The following is a 22,283-nucleotide window of genomic DNA, read 5'->3' as shown; positions in this document are numbered from 1 at the left end:
CAGTGTTTATACCTCGTAGTTCGGCAATCCGATTTTGCTCCTTTTTTGTTTTGACAGTGATGATGATGCATCTCGAGATCTGATGGCAGTTCGCCTTTTTCCCAACAACTCACAAGGAGTCTGGTGGAGTTTAGTATGGAGTGCATCACCTCATGTTTCCAACTTCAGGTGGAATTCCATCAATCCCGGCAGCCTTGCCGTTTTTCATCTGCTGTATGGCCTTAACGGTTTCTTCCAAATGGGAGCTATGTCCAATTCTTTCTCATCGGTTGTTGTCATCTGTTGAATAGCTGAATCTTGGACACTCGTTGCACAAAAGAGGCTTTGGAATGTTTCAGCCCATCGGTCCCGAATGGAAGCTTTATCTTGATTAGTGTTTGACCATCTGAACTGTATAGGGGAGTTTGGGTCTGATATGTAGGTCCAAACACTGCTTTAAGAGCTTCGTAAAAATCCTCTGGAATCACCCAGATCTGCACAACGTTGTGTCTTTTCTGCTAAGTTGATCCACCACTTGTTTGAATGTCTCTGAGTTTTTGTTGGAGTTGACTACATGCGAGGGCGAAAGGTTGCTTTCTTACATGGCAGGATGGCTGGGCGAAGTGTGCCTGGTGACAGTCTCTTCTTTGCCAACAGCTCCTGGATCTCTTGGTTGTTTTCATCAAACATTTGGTTTTTCTTGAGGAAGAACCCTAAGGATTCTTCCGCAGACTGCAGGATGCTGTTTTGTATTTGCCAAAGCGCTGTAGGAGAAGGGTCTTATAGGGAGGTCTTCAAGTTTTGTTTGCAGATTTGCCGAAGTTGTCTCTCATGGCAGCTTGTTGAAGATTTTGACTTGGAGTCCTCTTTAGGGGATGCCACCCCTCTTAGGTTTAAACTAAATGAATAGTTTACATCTTACGAGGCGATGATCTGTTTGACATTCTGCACTGGGCATCACTCGGTAATGACGGACATCGCGAATATTCTTGGCGCACTAGGATGTAGTCAATGAGGGTGCCAGTGTTTGGATCTGGGGTGCATCCAGGTTGTCTTCAGGTTGTCTTTCTTGCTGTGAAAAGAGGTGTTTGTAATAGTCAGCTGCTGTTCTGCGCAAAATTCCTAGCAGAGAAAGTCCGTTTTCATTACAGTTTCCAACCACCATGCTTGCCTAAAACACCTTTCCCGGCTTCAAGTTCTTTCCTACTCTAGCATTGAAGTCACCTAGGATATGATTTGTATTCTGCAGGGACATTTTGTAATAAGGTGGGGCGTAGGTCTGGGTAGATAATTGTCTTTCTTTCCTCTGCAGGGTCAGCTTGCATAGTTGGGGCATATATATGAAGAAAACTACATGTGGGAGCGTAAGAGATAATGCGATCAGAGTGTCCTGTTGGCAAGGGTTTCGAGTTGGAGGCGATGGAGTTTTTTGATCATGAAGCCTACACCTGAAAGATGTCTTTCAGTTTTGGGTTTGCCAGACAATAGAGTGTATAGCTGCACGTGTTTCTTTAAGGCTGCCTTCCCTCGTGGAGACGAACCTCACTAAGAGCAGCAATGTCGATGTAAGTTGTGACAATTCATAGGGCTATTAGAGCAGAACAACGCTTCCAGGGGAGGACGTCCACTGTCTGCAGAATCTTGCATGTTTCTGATGTTCCAGCATGCAAGCGTTAGTCTGTTTGCACCTTTGGAGGCTGGTGTGTGCCTTTGTCTCAATATGTAAATTGAAAACAAATAGCTACATGTTTTTGGCTTCAACATTTCTTAGACTCCTTGTTAAAAGAATATCATGATTCGCACACCAAAAACAAGAATATATTATACACGTATTTCCATTTCCTTCCATCCTATTCAGAGCAAACTGCAGATACAAATCCTACACCTTGCCCAGCACTTGGAATGGCATTTGTTTTCTGATTCAGGACTGCCACCATCTGGAGAAAGCATGTCTTGCTGCCTCAAAAGTCTAGCAAGTGGCCTGAGAAACAAAAGCAAGAAGAGTATTTTGTGAGACTCTAAATGCTGCAATAGAAAAGACATCTAACTTGGGTGATAGATTACAAAGTAAGATTCATAGATATCAGACTATTTACTGTACAAGAAAAATCAAAGCAAAAAAAAGGCTAAAACACAGAGAGCACAACTAATTAATATTGTGTAGGAACATCTCTTTCACCAAGCTTACTGAACTATTGGACACAAGGGTATTAACATTCCGTACTACTGTTCCTTTCATTCCAGCCAACATCATGATTTACTAGGAGTTCCCAAGTACAGGTCTCCATAGACAATAGCAGACAGATAGGGCTACCAGAATCAGCAGAGACATCATTTCAAAGCAGCAACAAGCAGGATTCAAGTGCTAGGCCACTGCCACCACCTTATCACTAGGACAGCACACACAAACACACCTTGGGAAGCTGCAACAAACATGGGAAGTGGACTGCAAATTGTTGCTGTTGTGTGCCTTAAAATTGTTTCTGACTTGGCTTATGGCAGCCCTAAGGTGAATCTGTCACAGAGTTCTCTGGGGCTGGGAGTGTGTAACTTGTCCAAGGTCACCCAGTGGATTGCAAACTACTCTGTGCCAAATTACACTCCAGCCCTGTGGTCTTTGCAGCAGACAATTTGACTTATTTTGCCAGGTTTCAAGTAGAAGCAAAGGAAACATAATTCAAATTAGAAAAGAGAGGAGGAGAAGGGCAACAAAACAAAATGTGCATGAGAGAAAGCAGAGCTTTTTGGAAAATTGGGTTTTCGTATCCTGAAATCTGAGGCATTACCTGATATCAACACCAGGAGAAGGTCCTCTGCTGTCAGGCCCTCAGCCAGATCCTGGATGGCGCTGGCTGCCTTCAGAGCGTCTCTGTCAGGAAGGTTGTTTTTAGCTCCTTCCATAGCTAAGATGCGGCTCTGAGGCTTCAGCAACATCTCCCTACACAATTAACAAGAAAGATGAACTAGTTACCCTCTCAACCATGCTGTCTGCAGCACCAAATGCACCTACAAATTACTATTCACAGGACAACAAGTTGTAATTTGGCTCCCTCCTAACAGCTTAATGAGAAGGAACAGGATCCAATAACTCTTACAGGTCTGTGTACCACTCATCAGTTAGGCTGACAGTTGCTTTACTCTCTCTCTCTCTCTCCCCGTGTGTGTGTGTGTGTGTGTGTGTGTGTGTGTTTGTGTGTGTGTGTGTGTGTCAGACATAACCACAGTCCACAAGAATTGGTCATCAATTCTTAGCAGTATGGCCTGCTTCCAGTTGAACAAAGACAAAAGCATTCACTCCAGATTTTGGACATTCGCACACAATTACAATAAAATGACATAACCATCCTATCTGCATGTGGCATTTCTGCCAAAACATGATGTGATCTTGGATCCATCATGGCTCGGTGTGTTCCCTGGGAGAACTCTGTCCCCTGAGAACCCCTATGTAGTAAGATTACAAACTGTCTAGAACCCTTCGCACATAATACCAGTCAAAGGCTGAAGCAAATTTGGGGGTGATTAGTCCAGAATAGACCGTCTAAAAAAACCACAAGCCATTTGAAGAATATTCTTGACCTAAAAAAATTCTGAACTTTGGCTTTCTCTTCAACAGACTTACAACATGGCAACATAGACTGTCACTTGCATTTCCAACTGGTTACAGAATTATCACTATAGGCAGTGGTTCAGAGGGCAGAACTTCATGTGGAACTGTAAGACTGGCTTCCATAACAGAAGATCAAGAATGAGAGTTATATCAAATCGATAAAGATTGATGGAGGAAACCTGAGATTGCTTCCTGGGCCTAGCTTTGTATGTAGTTGGCCTATAAGAAGACCCACAGCTTCCTTACCTCAGTCCTCTGTACTGCAGAGTTTCTTGAATGCCATGCGGAACACTGATTACTCCCCGAACAAGGTGTTCTCCAAGGATGTCTTCTGCTGCAGCTGCCATGCCCAGTACCGCTTTCCCAAAGCCAACCAAATACAGGTTCCTCTTCAGTTCAAAAGGCTGATCACGCAACACAAGCCGGGGACAACCAGTTGTCGTCTCTAGCACCAGGGCCCTTTTTAGCATGGGTCCTGGAAGGATAGTGCCAACAGCACTGCGGAAGAAATGCAGCCCGTGCTCCCTCAGTGCCATACTCAGAGAAGATGCCCCACTGGTGGTGGGCTGCCTGCAACAAGGGACAGGGAAAATTAATATTGTGAACTAAATGCTGAAATAAGTAGGCATAAAGGATTTTTTCAGTCCCAGTGTACCTGTCTCACTGAAAACTTTGTCTGAAACCCAGTTTGTTTTCTTGCTTCAGCCTCCCAACAATGGTCACTAATCTCCTAGGAAAGTCCAGAGGTCTTCTTGTCCAACTTATCGGATGAACCAAATAAGAGTGTTAATGATCTACAGACTGGGGCTACCTTGGAAATAATCTGTCTTCCAATAGTGAACTAGACAAGCTAGAAGACACATGTTATGAAAAATAATTTTCAGAAACACACTGTCATGTCAAACTGCTTCCCACCCCATGTCATTCAAAAGCAGAGAGACATAAGCCCAACATCAGATTGTAAGAAAGCAAAGGTCCCCCCAAACCTGATTGTCTCTTAGGCCAAGATTGCAAAATAAGATTTGCTAGACTAGGGTTTAAAGGAAAGACATAATTGGGGATAACATGGCTGGATTGTGCAAGCAAAGGAAAAAGATGTGAACAGAACTTAATTGTTCTTGCTCAAATTCCATTCCATTCAAGATTTTCTATCATGACCTACATCTGTTGGTGGGAGCAGCATGGTCCATGGCCCAATAATTGCATGTATTAACCTAAAGCAACATAAATTCCTAGTCTCCCTTTATACATTAAGAGCCATTTCCCCAACCTGGTGCCCTCCATGTGTTGGATTAAACCTTCCATTATTCCTAAGCAATATGGCCACGAGCAGAAGGAAGCCTGAAGGTAACTTTGTAGCGTTCATTTCCCCATGAAGAGGGAATATTGGAGGTTTGTGTTCCTTTTACAGTACTTGTTTGTTTGTAAAGAAGGTGCCATGAAGATTGACACTGGAAGTCTCTAGAGCAGGGTTTCTCAGACAGGGTTCCCTGGAACCTCCATAAGAGGGCATCAGGGGTTCTACAAGAGATTGTGATTGGGGGGAAAAAAACACACACACACACACAAACTAGCTGCACAGATAATTTTTGTGTAGGGGTTCCCTGTGACCTGGAAATTATTTCAAGTTTTTCTCCAGGGTAAAAAGTTTGAGAAAGACTGCTTTAATCAATTTGTGAGACATGCCTTGTATGGAATATGAAATAGGTATAAACCTAGGCTGTGCCCAAAGACGCCCTTTGTGAGTGTCAGTACAAAATGCCTTTTAAAAGAAAGCAAGCCATAGCAAAAGAAAGATGGTTAACTTACCAAGATTTGTTGGTGTTTGATCAAGAATACAAAATTAAATCAATACAATCTTTTTAGAAGTTTATAGCTTTCAATGTTTTTCCTATCAAGAAATGCCTGAAAGATTTAACGTGGATGGAATGATCTTTGGCTTTGAACAAAATAAATTGGAATCTGAGTGATGGTTATGTAGTCTGCCCTTCATATCTGCGGGGGATCTATTCCAGACCCCCCTGCAGATAAAGAAAAACATGGGGCCTTGAGTCCCATTGATTTCAATGGCAGGCATGACATGCACACAGCAACTAACATGGGCGCATGCACTGAGAGCAACAGGTCTTGCCATCCCTGGATGGTTAAATCCAGATGGCAAACCTGTGGATATTGAGGACCTGCTGTACTGATGATAAACATTTGATTGGCAAAGTGTATAAACATTTGTTAAAGTTAGGTGTGAAAGTGGAATAAGTTAAAGAATGTATGATAAAATTGGTTTAGAACTTTGGCTACAACATACAGATGTCTATGTTGCGTCTGTTTCTGGGCACAATTCAAGGTGCTGGTTTTGACCTATAAAACCCTATATGGCTTGGATCCAGGTTATTTGAAGGACCATATTTCCCTTCATGAGCCCACTAGAGTATTAAGATCATCTGAAGGGGCCCTTCTCTCTGTCCCAGCTTTGTCTCAGGCTCCTTTGGTGGGTGCAAGAGAGAGGGCCTTCTTGGTGACTGCTCCCAAGCTCTGGAACTCCCTCCCCAGAGGGGCCAGAATGTTCTCTTTTTGATGGAAGGTAAAACCATTTTTGTGGTGCCAGGCTTTTTCAAACTGATGATGGTTAGGTTGTACGATTCATATTTTAAGGTCTGTATAAAGTTTTTAAAATACATTTTAATGGTTTTAATGTTTAACATTTTTAACTTTATACATTGTTTTTAAACTTTATGCATTTGCGTTATTTTTAATTTGATGTTGCCGCCTTGAATTCATGTATTGGGAGAAGCGGCAAAAATATGACCAAAGGGATTGAAATTTACTTTGTTTTGATCTTGAGAATTTTTACAAAATGATTTAAAGACAGTATACGATTCCAGAAGAGTTGGCTAGAATGGATAAAGTAGTTTCAAATGTATGCTGGAAGTGTGAATAACATGTGATTTTAATTTTATCACATGTGGTGGATATGTGAAAAGGCTAAAGAGTTTTGGACTCAAATGTACACCTTAATATTGTGAAGGTTAGTATTTGTGAAGATTGTGGAAGTTAATGTTCAATTGAAAGCTGAACTTTTTCTTTTGGGACTGATGGATGAACAACAGGAAAGGAAGAACAGAAGATTATTATGATATATGATGACTGCAGCAGGATTGTTGGACATGCAAAGATGGAAGAAGACCACAACAAAATGAGGACTGGCTATTAAAATTAAATAATTTAGCTGAAGTGGACAAATTATCTGTCTTGATTAGAGAAAAAAATGTTAGAGGCTTTCTATAAAAAGGATTGGGAGCCCCTGAATTTGGGGGAGGGCAGGAAAAAAGGTTATGATAACTGTGGGTTTTGATAATTAGTAGGACTGGTATACAACGTGTGGGATTTTTTTTTCAGTTTACAGAAGTTAGATTTCATATAGTTTTGAGCTATAACCATTGAAAAGAAAGCAAGAAGTCAATGTTCTTCCTGTTTATGTTAGCTTTGCATTTTCTTGCTTCAACTTGCTGACTTTTCTTTTTCTTTCTCTCTTCTTTCTTTATACTTTATAGACACTTGTGTACTTGCAGTTTTTAATGTCCACTTGTCCCTCCATATTCACTAGGGTTAGGGACACAAGACCCCTGTGAATATGGAAAAATCACAAATAGCAAATACACCATGTTTTTACCTGAGAGAACACCTCTCTAGGAATCTCTAGGTTCTCCAGTACAGCTCTGTGGTCAACGTCCAACAGACACTGACCATAGAACTGCACTGGAGGAGCTACAAATGCCTAGTAGAGTATTCTCTCTACGAATCTTTAGGTCTTCTAGTGAAACTTTTAAAGTTGACCACAGAGTTGCACTGAAGGACCTAGATACTCTTAGAGAGAACATATTAATCAAATCCGTGAATAATCAAAGCTGCAAATACGGAGGGATGAGTATATATGGAAACTTCTAATAAAAAACATACCCCCCCAAAAAAAAAGAAAGATTGTTCTAGAGTCTAGGCAGCACCAGTCCCTAAAGGCAACAAAAAGCATCCCAAATCTTCTACCAGCCAACAAGTATCAATAACTAAGACCTAATTTCCTTTGTTTCAAGCCAGATTCAAATTTTAATTTAGTACAATGCATCATCTGCTGTGTGGGCACTATGCCACCAGTACCCTAGTGTTTGTGTATCCATCGATTACGTTTGTTTGTGTGTGCGTGCGTGTGTACACGTTCAGAGCAACATCTATTTTCCCTAGTTGGGCTACTATTTTTCTTTCTGAGCAATGAGAAAATAATTGCTGGTAGTCCAAAATCCTGAATTCAATTCGGGTGTGAGCAGAAGAGAAGAAATATCTCTTTTGGTAAGAGCTATGGCCACGTAAGAAACAAGTAAAGTTGCCTTGCCTTTCTATTAGTTCATTTTTAACTTCAAAGCCATTGTTTGGAAAGTGGTCCGGAATCTCTCATTAATCTTTGTAGAGATCTGCTGAGAATTGCTTCTTCTGTGACAGGATTGCCCAGGGAATGTGAAGGGCTTAGATTAATCTCCTTTAAATGAAAACTTCATAAGCTGCTGTTAATGAATACTGGTTTTAATCTGCATATTAATTTGAATAAATCATCATGATATGTTCTTCTGCAGGTTTGTTGTGACTGACTCATGTGCCAATATGTGAAGATGGAGACGGCTCCTAATTCCTTACTAAATCCAATCAATGTGGTATGAAGAGGCATTTTAAATAACGATGAATCAACATAGAAGAATTATCTACATTATGATATATGACATGTAATATTAACCAACAGCATTCACTGTGCCTGTATTAGTAGATTTAAACAATCCATTAAGAACTAGGATTTAGTCAACTCCAAAAACAGATTTGGGGCCACCAGCATAATTGTTAATTTTTAAATCTCTCTTTCTTATCCTTTGTTTTACTTTTAAAAACTGCACATAAAATCATGAAATTCTTGCCACATCTGGTTTCTCCAGAGGATAACCTGACAGTCACCAAAGTGACAGGTGTGTGGTAGATCCTGCCACTTCACTTGGCCCAAAATACCATTCTAAAACCTCCCACACAATTACTGTTAGGAAACTAACCTCCATGGGACTTGCAGGGAATCTTTTTCTATAGGAAAGTGAGCAGGTGACCTGAGCCATGGATAGATTCAGAATTCAAAGTGCCAAGATTTAGCCAATATCCTGGAACTGTACAGCATTACCAGCTCTTCTTGGTTTTCCCAGTCCTTCCAACCCTATTTCCTTTTACACGACACCTGACTTCACGGTACTCTTGGCTTGGCATGGTTCTCAGACTATGCTTCTCTTCCCACTCCTTTGATCCAAACATTTTTGGATCACCCATTGCTGGAAGAGTCCTTCTGCTAGACATGCTACACAAACATCTACTATCTAGCGATAGAGTATTAAGAAACCAGAACAATTCAACTACTCAGAACCAGAGATGCAAAATTCCTGGAAATTTTGAAGCAATGTGTAAACACTTAAAGAAAAATAAATCTGGAAATGTTTGGGGAAATTGGGGGAAACAAAACTATTAGCACCCTTGAAAGAATGAAAGGCATTTGTCATTTTGTAATTTTTAACATTAATCATACACAATATAATAAAAGTATATAACTTTGGCAAAAAAATTTATCATGTTTGGTATACTGAAAGTACAGTTTATTCAGACAAGAGTTATGAATGGAATTACTAACTTAAATTTTTAAAGGTTACATTAAATTTTATTTATTTATTTATTTTACAAACTGAACTGCAAATTCCGGAAATGCAAGAAACCTCTTTGGTTTTGCCACTTTGTTAGAAATAGGCATAACCCCCCCCCCCAAAAAAAATAGAAGAAACCATCAACATTAGAATTTTGTGTCTTCTAGTTTTCCACAGTATCAAGCAACTATAAAGCATTCATTCTCATTTAAAAAAAAAAACTGAGAAAAGAGCAAAATTGCAATGCATAAAAGTCTTCCTGTTACATTGTTTTTGGATATAAGTTTGGAGAAAATATGAACACTTTGTTTTAAACATTTTATTCATTATTCTTTTAAAAATCCCAAATCTGAAGTCTTTGAATTTTTTTTTTCAATGTTCAATTTTCCCATTTTTTTCTGGGGAAAAAAGCTTTGGGGGGGAAATGGAAAAAATATTTTCCCCAAAAAAATTTCCAGTTTTTTTTTCCCGGGGCTTCAAACCCCCCCCCCCCCCCACTCTTTCTAATCTGAGGGTGATCAGCTTTGAACAAAAGAATTTAAAGAGAAACTGCAAATGTTTAGACAACATATTTGCTTTGTCCCCCAAAGTCCATAGTTAAAACTGAACTTGTCAACTCATCTTCACACCCACAAAGGTTTGCATTCCTATAGACATTTTCACTGACTACTATACAGGTCTGTCCCTGGGCTTTCCACTCCACCAAATGCATGAGGAAGTAGGCTCAAGTCTATGAAAGCTCAAGCACCAACCTTTGTCATTCAGTCTCAAAGGTGCTACAAGATCCCTTTGTATACTTTTATTAGGCTGTATGAATACCTATGGAAATGCAAAACGTGTAGGTAGAGTGACAAGTTCAGCCTTAACAATGGTCATTGAGGGACAAAGGCAAGAGGAAAGATGTCTAACTGAGATATCCATATGAAATAGTGGGAGGGAGCTTTGGAATGTGGTGTGAGCAGGCTGGGAACCAAAAAGGAGCTGTTAAACTAGATAAGAATGTCCAGTGTTAGAATAGTGAGAAGTAACTGTTTTTGTTCACCTCACTGTTGATGGATTGGAGTTTATGGATATAATTCAGCTGCTTCTTTTTCCAGTCTCCCTTTTTTCGCAAGGACCTGAGGTCAGAGATGGAATACCCAGGACAATTTAAGTGTTCTGCAGCAGAATTTTACGCATTCCTTTTCTTAATATCTGATTTATATCCAGGTATCTTCTGATGTAGAGACTGGCCTGTTTGCCTAATGCAGAGTGCTGAAGGGAATCACTGAGTGAGGATGGTATATATATCACATTAGAGGATGAGCATACACATATGTATTCTGATGTCTTTGACCTGGGGGGATTTCAAATTTCTCATCATGTGCTTATTGATCCAACAATTGCTCCTGTTATTCAGGGAAGCTAGAAGGTGCCTTTTGCAATACATATGATAGATTAAAGGCTACTTTGTGTGGAAAATGTAGGAAGGATATTGAAGGTATGCTACAGGCCCTACAGACTGAGTGAGCATACTTGTCATTACCGGGGGCGGGGGGGGGGGTGTTCTGGGTATGAACCGTGATCCATGTCAGTCTGAAGGCAACACTATATTATCCCTACAACAGAGATAGTTTTAAGTCACTTAATAGGAAGGGTTTTCTTAAACAATTATAGATGAGAAAGATGGTTATTGAAAATATTGTTTTTATCACCTGTCATTTGTCCTTAAGTCCTCAGGTAACATTTTGCAACAAAAACAAAAGCTAGAAAATGAATGGTCATAAAAAATACCTATGATAGCAGATTACTGCAATAAAAACAGCAGATCAGCATGATGAGAATTTGCTTTGTTATGGAAAGGCCATGAACTAAGAATAACAAAACATAATAAAGATTCAGTTTAAGCCTGATTTAATAAAATACAAGGGTCACATAGGTTCAAAACATATTGCAGAAATAAACCAGTTTGAGACTGCTTTAACTGACCTGGTTCAGTGCTAGGGAATTCTGGGAACTGTAATTTTGTGAGACATATTTAGCCTTCTGTCAGGAAGGTCTGGTGCCACAATAAACTATAATTCCCAGGATTCCCTAGCACTGAGCCAGGGTAGTTAAAGCTGTCTCAGACTGGATTATTTCTGAAGTGTGTTTTGAACTATAGTGACTGCTGAGTCTGAATGGATAATGAGAAAATCAATGAAGTGATGAAGAAATTAAGGCTATTCAGGATATGAAGCCTCCTCAGGATAGAAAAGGTGTACCCAGAACATGTATATCCATGTACAATATATAAGTATGACATTCTTCAGAAGGCAAAGTGACAGCACCCTAAGTTTGTTCAGTGGATGGAGGGGAGGGTACCAGGAATTTTATATGTTTTGTATTTTTAATTTTGTTAGCCGCCCCGATTGTTCTGAGGGGCGGGATACAAATACATTTTATTTATTTATTTATTTATTTATTTATTATTAACATCAGAAACCTTAAATAACAGTTGCAGGGAAAGCTGTATTTCAATATTTTGTCTTGGCAAAACCAGTCGTTATCCAAACAGATGCATCAAAAGACAGTTTAGGCTGTTTGTTGTTAATTGTCTTCAAGTCGTCCTCGACTCATGGTGACCCTGAGGAGGAAACATCAAAAGAGCCTCTTTCCTCTGTGCAGCTTCTGCAGTTTTAAGCCTGTAGTTTTAAGTCCATCCATCTGGGATAATAATAATTAATAATTTGTTTTATTTATATACCGCTATTCCAAAGATCATAGCGGTGAACAGCAAGTAAGCTAATTAGCAATTAAGCTAATTTGCCCCCAACAGTCTGGGTACTCATTTTAGCGACCTCGGAAGGATGCAAGCCTGAGTCAAGCTTGGGCCCTTTTGCTGGTCTTGAACTCGCAACCTTGTGGTTTTGAGTGAATGGCTGTAGTACAGGCATTTAACCACTGCGCCACCAGGGTAGTCTTCCTCCTTTCTGCTGCCCTCTACCTTTCCTCGTATTATTGTCTTGTCTAGTGATTCATGCCTTCTCATGATATGACCAAAGTAAGACAACCCCAATTTAGTCATCCTGGCTCCCGGGGAGAGTTTGGGCTTTAATTGTTCAGGGACCCATGTATTTGTGTTCTTGGCCATCCATGGTCTTGGCTGTTCTGAGCACTCTTCTCCAGCACCACATCACAAATGAGATTTTCTTCTTATACACCTTCTTCACTGTCCAGCTCTTCACATCCATACATGGTGATGGGGACTACAATGGCTTGGACGATCTCCACTTTAGTGATCACTTATATCTTTACACTTTAGGATCTTATTCAGTTCTCTCATTGCTACTCTTCCCAATCCAAGGTTGTTTGCTCCAGGGTAATAAACTAGTGTCCTGTTCTTCAAGATCACTTAGCAAAACACAACAAAATCATACGCAAATAGAGACAAAAAAGTTTGTTTTGTACAAAATGAAAAAGTATCATTAGGAGGTATCTGAAAAAGTTTCATCGGTATGTTTTTGATAAAGTTCTTTTAGTTCAGACTCATTAGCCTTTGGAAGAAATTTCTGAAAAGCCTACAGGCAGTGCTCCTGCCTGTCTGCAGCAATGCTCTTACAGCCTCAGAGTTTTGGGTATTTTGCTGATATCTTGTCATGAGAAAGTGTGGGCTTTTTCTGAGATTAGGAAATTCTATGGAAGGTGAGAAAGTATTATGTAAGAAAGTGAAATGCTAGAAGAGAAATTTCCCCCTTCCCTTTCTCAACCTAGCAGCACCCTAGATCACCAATAAAGAGGACTGTTGGAAGACCAAAAAAAGGAAGTACAGTCAGCCCTCCGTATCCACAGGGGATTAGTTCCAGGACTCCCCATGAATACCAAATTCCATGGATACAAACAAAAATCCACCAGTGATGCCTTTATGGGCCAACCAAAATGCGCAATACACTTGTTGCAAGCTTTCAAAGATATAGTCTCAAAGGTGCCCCAAGATCCCTCTGCCCGCTTTTCCTTCCCTTGAGTGCATCTGCACTGCAGAAATGATGCACCCTACTGCCACCTTCTCTCCACATCCACAAAGCGATGCATCCCTATGGACGTTCTTCCAGAGACTGCTTTCCACTCCCTGCAGCTCTATTCAGTGGCATCCGGGTGCAGCAGATTAATTTAAGAACCAGAATAATAACTGGATTTACTAGGGTGCCCTGGGGCCGACTGGAAAGTGTAGTTTGTTGCTGCAGCGTCCCCAGAAGGAAAAACATCCACATTACTGGGGCTTGGATTTCAAACCGAACCAAGCTTTTATAGTATGCTGGGCAAAGAAAACTACAGATCACATTTCACTGTTTCCATAGGAACTCACACCATCTAGGCCCCTTCACCCTTGCTGGATGCTCAGACATGCGCCTCTCTCCCTCGTGGGGCATCCATCAATCAAACGGTTATCTATATATTTAGCTTCCTTGTTTCCAAACCGTCCCTTGCGGCACTTCCTTTATTTGGGCTCAAAATCTTGACCCAGGAGCCGTTCCCAAATAGTTTTACGCTCCGGAAGAGGCTCTGACACGACCTGAGCTCCATCTTCCTGGCAACCTTTGCTCTCAATGCATTTCAGTCCTGAACAAGCCAAACTCCAATTCAAATCTACCCTCCGCAGGATGGAGCCAGCAGAGCACCACTTCAAGAGGCGTCAAACTGCTTCCTTTCTACATCTATCTAGCGAGTCCCTCTCCCCTGGAGCAGGCCAAAGTTATACGATGGTTGCATCCACACTGGAGAAATAACCGGGTTTGGCAACGCTTTAACTCTTCTTCTGGCTGAGCAAAAGAGTTACTGCAGCCCAAGTTGAGCGCTGCTCAAGACTCAGCGACGCCGCGCCTGACCTGCCTCCTCTCTTCCAATTGACCCACTCCCGCGCGCGCGTCCTTGAGGAGCCCCTTTTATAAGGTGGCCAGGCAACTGTAGCCTGGGGCCTCGTCAGCGATTGGCTGCCCCTCCGAGGCTTGAAGAACGTTCGCGCTCGAACGTTCCACGGCGGCAGGAGCAAAGCGAGGCTTAGGGCTAGCTAGCGCGCGCTACGGCACGAGGGGGGGAGGGGGGAGGCGGAGGAGGACCAGCGCGCGCACCCGAGAGAGAGATGTCCCCCTCCCTTCTTTCTCCCCTTCTCCTCCAACGGCACTGTCCCAGAGTGCACCGCGGCTTCTCCGCAGCGGCCCACGCTTACGGCTCTTTCCCCTCGCGGGCTGGCTTGCTTGTTCTTTCGCTTGCTTTGCGCACGCGCAGACGCTCTCACCGCGCCCAGGCTTACCCGAGCATCCCAGCATGCACCGCGACGCCGAAAGTTGTTGCCGCCGCGCGCCTCCTCCTCTCAAACCGCCTCAGGTTCCCCCACAATTCCGTGCGCGCGTCCCTTTCCCCTCAGCCCCGCCCCCTCCTCCTCCCTGGAGCCGCAAAATGGCGGAGACAATGAAGAGGAGCCTCCTCCTCCTCTTCGGCGCCAAAGCTTGAGCGGAGGCCGACGGAAGGCGCTCTCTCCCTCTGTGTCCCGCCCCCGTCCCTCGGCCTCCCCGGTCCCTCCCTCCCTCCCTCCCTCCGCGGCGCCATGAAGCTGACGGACAACGTGCTGCGGAGCTTCCGCGTGGCCAAGGTCTTCCGCGAGAACTCGGACAAGATCAACTGCTTTGACTTCAGCCCCAACGGAGAGACGGTCATCTCCAGCAGCGACGACGACTCCATCGTCCTCTACGACTGCCACGAGGGCAGGTCAGCCACGGGGCCTCGCCGCTTCCTCCTTCCCTGGCGAGGAGGCCCAGAGAGCGGATTGACGCCTGGCCCGCGCGGCTTGGCGACGGCGGAGGGGGAGTTCCAATAGGCTAAACTCCTTCGGGGCGCAGAGAGGATTTAATGAAACATTTAATTAATGAATTAATAATATTAATTAGAATGGATTAATACTAACCCTCAGGGAGAAGGCGAGCGGAGGGAGAGCCCCGCCTGCCCTCCTCCTCCTCCAGGTGATGGAGGAGCCTTGAGAGGGGAGCCTCTGCCCTCTTCCTTCTCTGATGCCTGGCCTCCTCAAGAGAAACCTGGGCAGTGGAGAAGCCTGCCAGGGCAAGCCGGCCCTCCCTCGGGAAGAGCCTTGAAGGCATTCCACATCCTTTGGAGGGCCACATGTGTGCCCCCCGCCATGCATTGTGCAGGCCTGATTTACGCTCATCCCTCCATCATTGTGGATTTAATTATTTGCAGGTTTAATTAATATGTTCTCTGGGAAGATCTAGGAGGGTCCTCCTCCAGTGCAATTCTACAGTCAACCTTGACTAAACATTGCACTGAAAGACCTAGAGATTCCTAGAGAGAATACTAGGCCTTTGTAGCTCCTCCAGTCCAGTTCTGTGGTCAGCATCTGTTGGACATTGACCACAAAGTTTTGCTGGAGGACCTAGGGATTCCTAGAGAGGTGTCCTGCTCAGGGTCATCCGGGGGGCTTCCATGGCCAAGTCAGGGTTCGAATCCTGGCCTCCCAGTGGCCTAGTCCAGTTTCAAACCACTGCACCACTGCTGCTGGATCTCACTATATCAGAGGGCACTCCCATGGTAAATAAAGTGATCGGTGCTTAAACACGGATGGTGGTTCTGGGCCAGAGATAGGAAGCTGGTCCCTGGCGCTGGCGTGGGCTCCAACGTCCCTCAAGGACGGCATGTTTGGGGGAGAATTTGAGAATGAGAGCCACGGTGGTTGTGTTTATCCCTTTGAAGAAAGGCAACCTATACTTTAATTTTTATCCATTTTATTTAAAAAATAAGTTTCCAGAGGCATAGCTGAGGTCATATTTAGTCGCAAAGAGGAGGAGTTGGAGTCGTGTGGCGCCTATTTTGAAAACCCTGTCAAATTATTAGGCTGCTTTTACAAGATGTTATAAAGTGTTGTGTGGGCAGTGCTCACCTAAAGTTTATTTTTTGCATCTAAAGGCGTAGAAATATTGAAATTACTTGGCAGGTGATATATTCCATTTCTGAACTCTGGAGGCGGGTACCTGTTCTTTGACATATCCCTGCTCTAGACTTTACCAAAATTGAGCTGGTTGAGGATTGAGAGCAGCCCTAACAGTATGGGCCAGTGAGCAGAACGACAGTGACTTTAGAAGAGTATTTATTATATATGTGTGTGTGTGTGTGTGTGTTACCATGGGAATAAAATAGTCTTGATAGCATTAAGGTTTGCATGGAGGGAGTTCTTAATAAAGCGAAAGCTATAAGAGAAAGTATGTTGTAGTTTACGGTTCTGTGTGAAAGGAAATAAAAGGAAGACCTAGTCTGAGATGAAAGGGAAGGCAGAGAGAACTGAGTTTTGGGCTTGGCAAGCAAAGCGTAGCCGAAATGACCTGAGGGCACCATATCCTGTCTGATTACTCAGGAGGTTCAGGTCTGTAATACTTGGAAGAGAGACTTTAGGAATATCAGGTGCTGTAGGCTACATTTCAGAAGAAGGCAATGACAAACCTCTTCTGCAGAAATCTAGCAGAGAAAACCCTATCATAAGGTTACAGTAAGACAAAATTAATGTTAAGATACGTAACAGTAATAAAGTATAACACTTCTGGGTCACATTTCACTTAAAACAAGGTGTACGATAAACAAAAGAATTACACTTCCTGCACACTTAGGTATACCATGTATTTTTTAACCAGAAATGCATTCGAAAATTGCTGCTGCTGCTGCTGCTGCATTTTAATAAAATCCATGTTGGCAACATACTCTGGGGCAACACAGACAGAAGGAGGGTCCATGTGTCAACAAGCATGCTGTCCATCCTTGTTGAGATTACATTGAAGGCTGATCTGTGTTTGTCATGGCATTCGCCTGGAAGTCAAATGACTTGTTAGTTGTAAATACTGTTTCAAATGTAGTTTTCAGCTTCTGTTAGTGAAATAGAATGAACTGTAAAGGCTTCTGCAAAGTGATTTTTTAGCACTTTTGAGACTGAGAAAGGTTGGTAGTATATGCTTTGGTAGACTAAGGGGTGAAACAGATGGGCAGAAAGATTTGACTTCCAGCAGCTTTGGAGGTGTGCCAGTTAGATGATGCACACTTGTAAAGTGACTGGAGGTCGCACTCTGGTCCTTAGGACCAGAGCAAAAGAAACCTCAGATAATCTGACTCCAATTGGCCCCTATGTGCACAGCCCACCTTGGGAGCAGGTATCTGGTCTGTGGTTTTCATGCCCACATGTGACTGGAGTGGACTCTGGCTGTTCTTTACTGCCCATCTGCTCCGGCCCTAAGTCTGCTTCATCAGATGCATGGAGTGAAGTGCCTAGGGACAGACATACTTATGAATGAGCATGTTGCGTTCATGTGAATAGCAATAGAAATGCAAAATTTGTGAATATGGTGATGAGGTCACATTAGGAATGGTAACATAAGAACCAGAAACAGCAGTCCTTGAACAAAATCACTGCGAAGGAAGATTGGAAAGAGAAACTGCAGAACTGGAATATAGTGGGAGCTCGGTATCCGTGGGGATCTGTTCCAGCCACACACACCCAGCGGATGCCAAAATCCGCAGATGCTGAAGTCCCATTGTCCCCCAATGGCACAGGTGAAATCTCGTTCCTAAAGGCGGTGCAGCCACATGCACATGCCGCCACTAGGAACAATGCAAGCTTGCTATCCGCAGATGTTCAGATCCGTGGGTGGCAAATCCACAGATACCGAGGTCCCACAGACTCCAGTCAATCAACAATGGGTTGAAAGAGATAGTGCTTTCCTTTCACACTACATATGCAATAACACTAGCTAATACCCCAGCCTCCTAAGGGCTCTCTTGCCCATTTTACCACCTCTTGTTTCTGCTTCCCAGCCAGCATTATACTGCAATCCAATAATTCCCCTTCATCATTCATCTGGTTTTCTGCTTACCTTGGCTTTAGGAAGTATTTTTCCTTCCATTCTTGTCCCCCAACGACTTTTCCATTTCTCTTGCTATTTGCACAGACAGCCTTCTTATTCATAAGTATAAATGTCTTTTTCTAGATGCTTCAGTCCATGTATCTGATGAAGTAGACTTAGGGGGTCACATAGACTGGCAGCTTGGTGCAGCTTCCAGCCACTCCAGCACTGCTCAGCCCGCAATTGCTCTGAGGCCATGCCAGCCAGATGCCACGAGTCTGAAGCTGCACACTGCCACAGCTCTGGACATGCTGGCAGCAAAGAGCAGCTGGCTTTTCCCGGCCGGGTGCGCTCTCTGTGCAGTTTCTGGCCAGTCTGGGGGCATACATCATCTGTACATCCTTCTCCAGCCGGAAGCCACTCTTTTCTGTGTGACCTCTTTCTCTCAAAGGTGCTAAAAGATCCCTTGATATACTGATCCAGACTAATACGACTATGGGGCTGGACAGATGGGGAGAAAGGGGCGGCAAGCAACCAAACAGCACAGCGGCTTCTTTTTAGCATGCATTCAGGGTGCCATTGTAGCCCTTCCTAGCATCGATGATGTACATGTGGTGTGGCGCCATTTGGAAGCTGCATCTTGCCGTCCCTTTCTCCTGTCTGTCCAGCCCCGAAGTCATGGTTTGAGTCTTGGACTATGACTCAAGTCCAGGTTTGGGCCCCCACTCAGCCATGGAAACCAACTGGATGACCTTGGGTGAGTCACACACTCTCACCCCCAGGAAACCCTGTGATACGTTCGCCTTAGATTTATCATAAGCCAGAAAGAACTTGAAGGCACCTTTCTTTTGCAGTAATACAATTTTAATACCCTACAAGTTTTGTGCCATGCTACTTTTGCATACTATATATTTGCTGTTGTATGCCTTTAAGTCATTTCCAACTTCTGGCTACCCTAAGGCAAACCCTATCATTGGATTTTCTTGGCAAGATTTGTTCAGAGGAGGTTTGTGATTGTTGTCCCTTGAGGCTGCGATAATGTGATTTACCCAAGGTTATCCAGTGGGTTTCATGGCCAAACTGGGAATCAAACCCTGGTCCAGAGTCATAATTCATCACTCAAACTACTATGCCAGTATACTTGTATATAAATCAAGGGCAGGTTGGGTGGCCAAAATTTTGAATATTGATATGACGTATGGATAAGTCGAGGGTAAAATGTAAGGACATGCAGCAAAGGATGTAAAGGATGAAGCAAAGGAAGACTACTAAAGAACTTACACATTCTGGTAGACATAACTCTGCTCACCTAAAGGCTGGATGGATGAGGGGGAAACTGCAATGTGTGTGTGTGGGGGGGGTGAACAAGCACAGGCAGGCCTAAGAAAATATGCATATGTCAAAAAGGATGTAAAGGCTAAGAAAACGAAATGGTGACTGTGGTCCAAAACACATTGCAGAAATAATCCAGTCTGAGACCACTATAACTGCCCTGGCCCAATGCTGGGGAATTCTGGGAACTGTATTTTTGTGGGACATTTAGTCTTTGCTGTCAGACACCTCTGGTGCCACAATAAAAAACTATGGGACTGGACAGGCCACCCATTTTCTCTCTGGAGCAAGCCCGCAGCAACCAAACCGTACGGGCTCCCTCCACTCCAAAAAGAACCCACTAAATGCGGGGTTATTTGGGTGCAGGCGGGCGCTGCCATCAGTATGCCATGAGCGCACTGTGCCACATCAGTGACGCAAGCGCAACGCCCAACATGCGGACATGGCACTGCGCTTGCGTCATTATGGCAGCCGCCTCATGGACCGGAGGCCACCATGATGCTGCCGTTGCTTCATGTTAGGGTTCAGGAGTGTGGGGTTACTGCATGCTCCCGAACCCTAATTTTGGCCCAAGGACAAGTCTGTCTGTCTCGAAACTACAATTCCTAGGATTTCCTAGCAGTGAGCCAGGGTAGTTAAAGCGTTTTTTATCTAAATTTGCAATAATTACAACTGTAACATTAATTTGATAACTGCCTGATTTTGTCCCAGAAAAGCTAACAAACATACACAAATGTCTTACTCAAGTTCTTCAAAACCCAAAGCATCGATCCTGTCTACTCCCTCAGCGCTCCACCAGCGCCACTATTTTCTCTTCCAGAGATTCAAAATGTCTCGAAGCACTGCTGCGATAAGAAATTGCTGGTCGGTGCTCCTTTTAGGTTTTCCTGGGACTGAACTCTCACCTTTCACAACTCTACTTTAGAGAAGGGGATGATTTCTTTTTCTTTTCTTTTTGTAAGGGTTAATATACAGTACTTCCACTGACCTATGATAAGTCAACCCAAGTTTTCAGGGGTCAATATTTTGATTTAAATGTCTAGACATGTACATGAGTATATGCAGTATAGTTACCCCTCTGTCCTTGCGGACTTGATGTCCACAGTTTTGAATAGTCATGGAGGGGCGACCTCTGTTATTTTCAGTGGGGTGCTCTCCCGCAGTGCACGCCCTGCACATGCTCATGGGCAGGCGCCTCAGTCAAGCCTATGGATCTTGAATATCAGCAAGTCTTGGGGGGGGGGGGGTCAGAATAGATCCCCCGTGAAAATGGAGGGCCGACTGTATATACAAATTTCTTATTCAAGTCCTTCAAAGCCTCATTCTTCTTGGCACTCCATTGAAGAAAAGTGCCAAAGAGCTGCCCCTGCCACCATTATCCCACTGTGGTATTCAGAAAAGCTCTCATCTTTCACATCATTTACTTGGAGAAGGGGATAGTTCCTTTTTTTTTTAATGTAAGAGTTAAGGTATAGTACTTAGATTGAAGTGTGGGTAAGCCAGCCCAGTTTTTTGGGTCAATTTTTGGACTAAAATTTGTAGACCTATACACAAGCATACTGTTTTCAGTTGGCTCTCTTTGTTCGCAGGTTTAACAATTGTGAGATTGTCTAGAAGGGGTGGGAAGAAGGAGTGAAAGCAAACTAGAGTAAGAGAGAGTGGTTTCTTTCCCTCCACGTGCACCTTGGCCATGGGAGACAGAGGTAGGGAGGATGGACAGGTAGGCAGAGAAAGAGACTAGTGGGAGAGGGGGCAAAGGAAGAGACTAGTGGGCACAGAGAAAGGCAGTGAAGGAGAGTGTATGAGCAAAGGAAGACAGGGACATTCAGCCAACTGCCTGGGACCAGGACAGCATCCCTCATCGCCTCTCACTGTCCTTAAGAGGGTCCTACTGAGGACGGGGGGGGGGGGGGTTACTGTGGATATTCACAGTTTTTCCACTTTTGCAGGGGCCCTGCATCCCTAACTCCTCCAAATGTGGGGGGCCAAATGCATACAGTATTTCTAATATGTATTGCTCAGACACTGTAATTGCTGTTTTATCCCTTAATAGGAGAAATAGGAACAGTTTGGATATGCTATCATGCCTTTGCCCATTGCACCCAAGATGATATTAATAATAATAATAATAATAATAATAATAATAATAATAATAATATGGTTTATTTATATACCGCTATTCCAAGGATCATAGCGGTGAACAACAATAATACAACAGTTAAAACATCATAGATCACAAATTAAAACCCCCTTGTACAAACATCATATGCTATAAAACAATTAAGAATACAGTGGTACCTCGGGATACGAAATACCCAGGTTACGAAATTTTCGGGATACGAAAAAATCCCATAGGAAAACATTGTTTCGGGTTACGAATGTTTTTTCGGGTTACGAAAAAAATTTTGGTGCTTTTTTCGGCTTTTTCGCACGGAATCGCGGCTTTTCCCCATTAGCGCCTATGGCAATTCGGCTTACGAAGGCTTTTCGGGTTACGAACGGTGCCACGGAACGAATTAATTTCGTAACCCGAGGCACCACTGTACATGAAAACACCCCCATACAAATAGCAAGGGGGAAAAAAGTTCCACCTGGTGGCGTGGGGGTGTGGCAGCGTCCCTCAGGAGGCCGGGGAGCCGGCTTCTCAGGAGGGGCCTCTCTCACTGACCCCTCCCCCCTGGTAAAAAGCCACCACAGCGGCAAGACAGTCCTCCGCAGTTCTGGGGAGCTTCTTCCCAGGTGACATGGGGGTGGGGGCAGCGGCAGAAGTAGTCCTCCACCAGCTCTCAGGCAGTCCCC

The 22,283-nt window shown here is 43.6% G+C and overlaps 2 protein-coding genes across 7 annotated transcripts in view; one reads left to right on the top strand and one right to left on the bottom strand.

The window, feature by feature from the left end:
* Positions 1-14,672, bottom strand: part of GLYCTK (glycerate kinase) — a 32,988-nt gene extending 18,316 nt beyond the window's left edge. Inside the window, exons 1-3 of one of the 6 annotated variants that reach the window (XM_042454096.1) lie at positions 14,570-14,672; positions 3,833-4,156; positions 2,766-2,917 (exon numbers count right to left, since the gene is read on the bottom strand). In XM_042454096.1, coding sequence (XP_042310030.1) covers positions 2,766-2,917; positions 3,833-4,156; positions 14,570-14,577 — 484 coding nt within the window. In that variant the 5' untranslated portion in view covers positions 14,578-14,672. Of the gene's footprint in view, positions 1-2,765; positions 2,918-3,832; positions 4,157-4,241; positions 7,261-11,764; positions 11,971-13,624; positions 14,364-14,387; positions 14,406-14,485; positions 14,510-14,569 lie in introns of those variants that run through there. The other 5 variants (XM_042454100.1, XM_042454101.1, XM_042454097.1 and 2 more) reach the window with 5 other exon arrangements.
* A 10-nt stretch (positions 14,673-14,682) lies between these two features.
* The window catches only part of WDR82 (WD repeat domain 82), a 21,224-nt gene continuing 13,623 nt past the window's right edge, over positions 14,683-22,283 (top strand). Inside the window, exon 1 of the mRNA XM_042454102.1 lies at positions 14,683-15,024. Within this exon, the coding sequence (XP_042310036.1) occupies positions 14,864-15,024 (161 nt within the window). The 5' untranslated portion in view covers positions 14,683-14,863. The remainder of the gene's footprint in view (positions 15,025-22,283) is intronic.

Source organism: Sceloporus undulatus, chromosome 2 (genome assembly GCF_019175285.1).
Source record: "Sceloporus undulatus isolate JIND9_A2432 ecotype Alabama chromosome 2, SceUnd_v1.1, whole genome shotgun sequence".
Lineage (NCBI taxonomy): Eukaryota > Metazoa > Chordata > Lepidosauria > Squamata > Phrynosomatidae > Sceloporus > Sceloporus undulatus.
The sequence above is the reverse complement of the archived record's forward strand: the minus strand, read 5'-3'. Positions and strand labels throughout refer to the sequence as shown.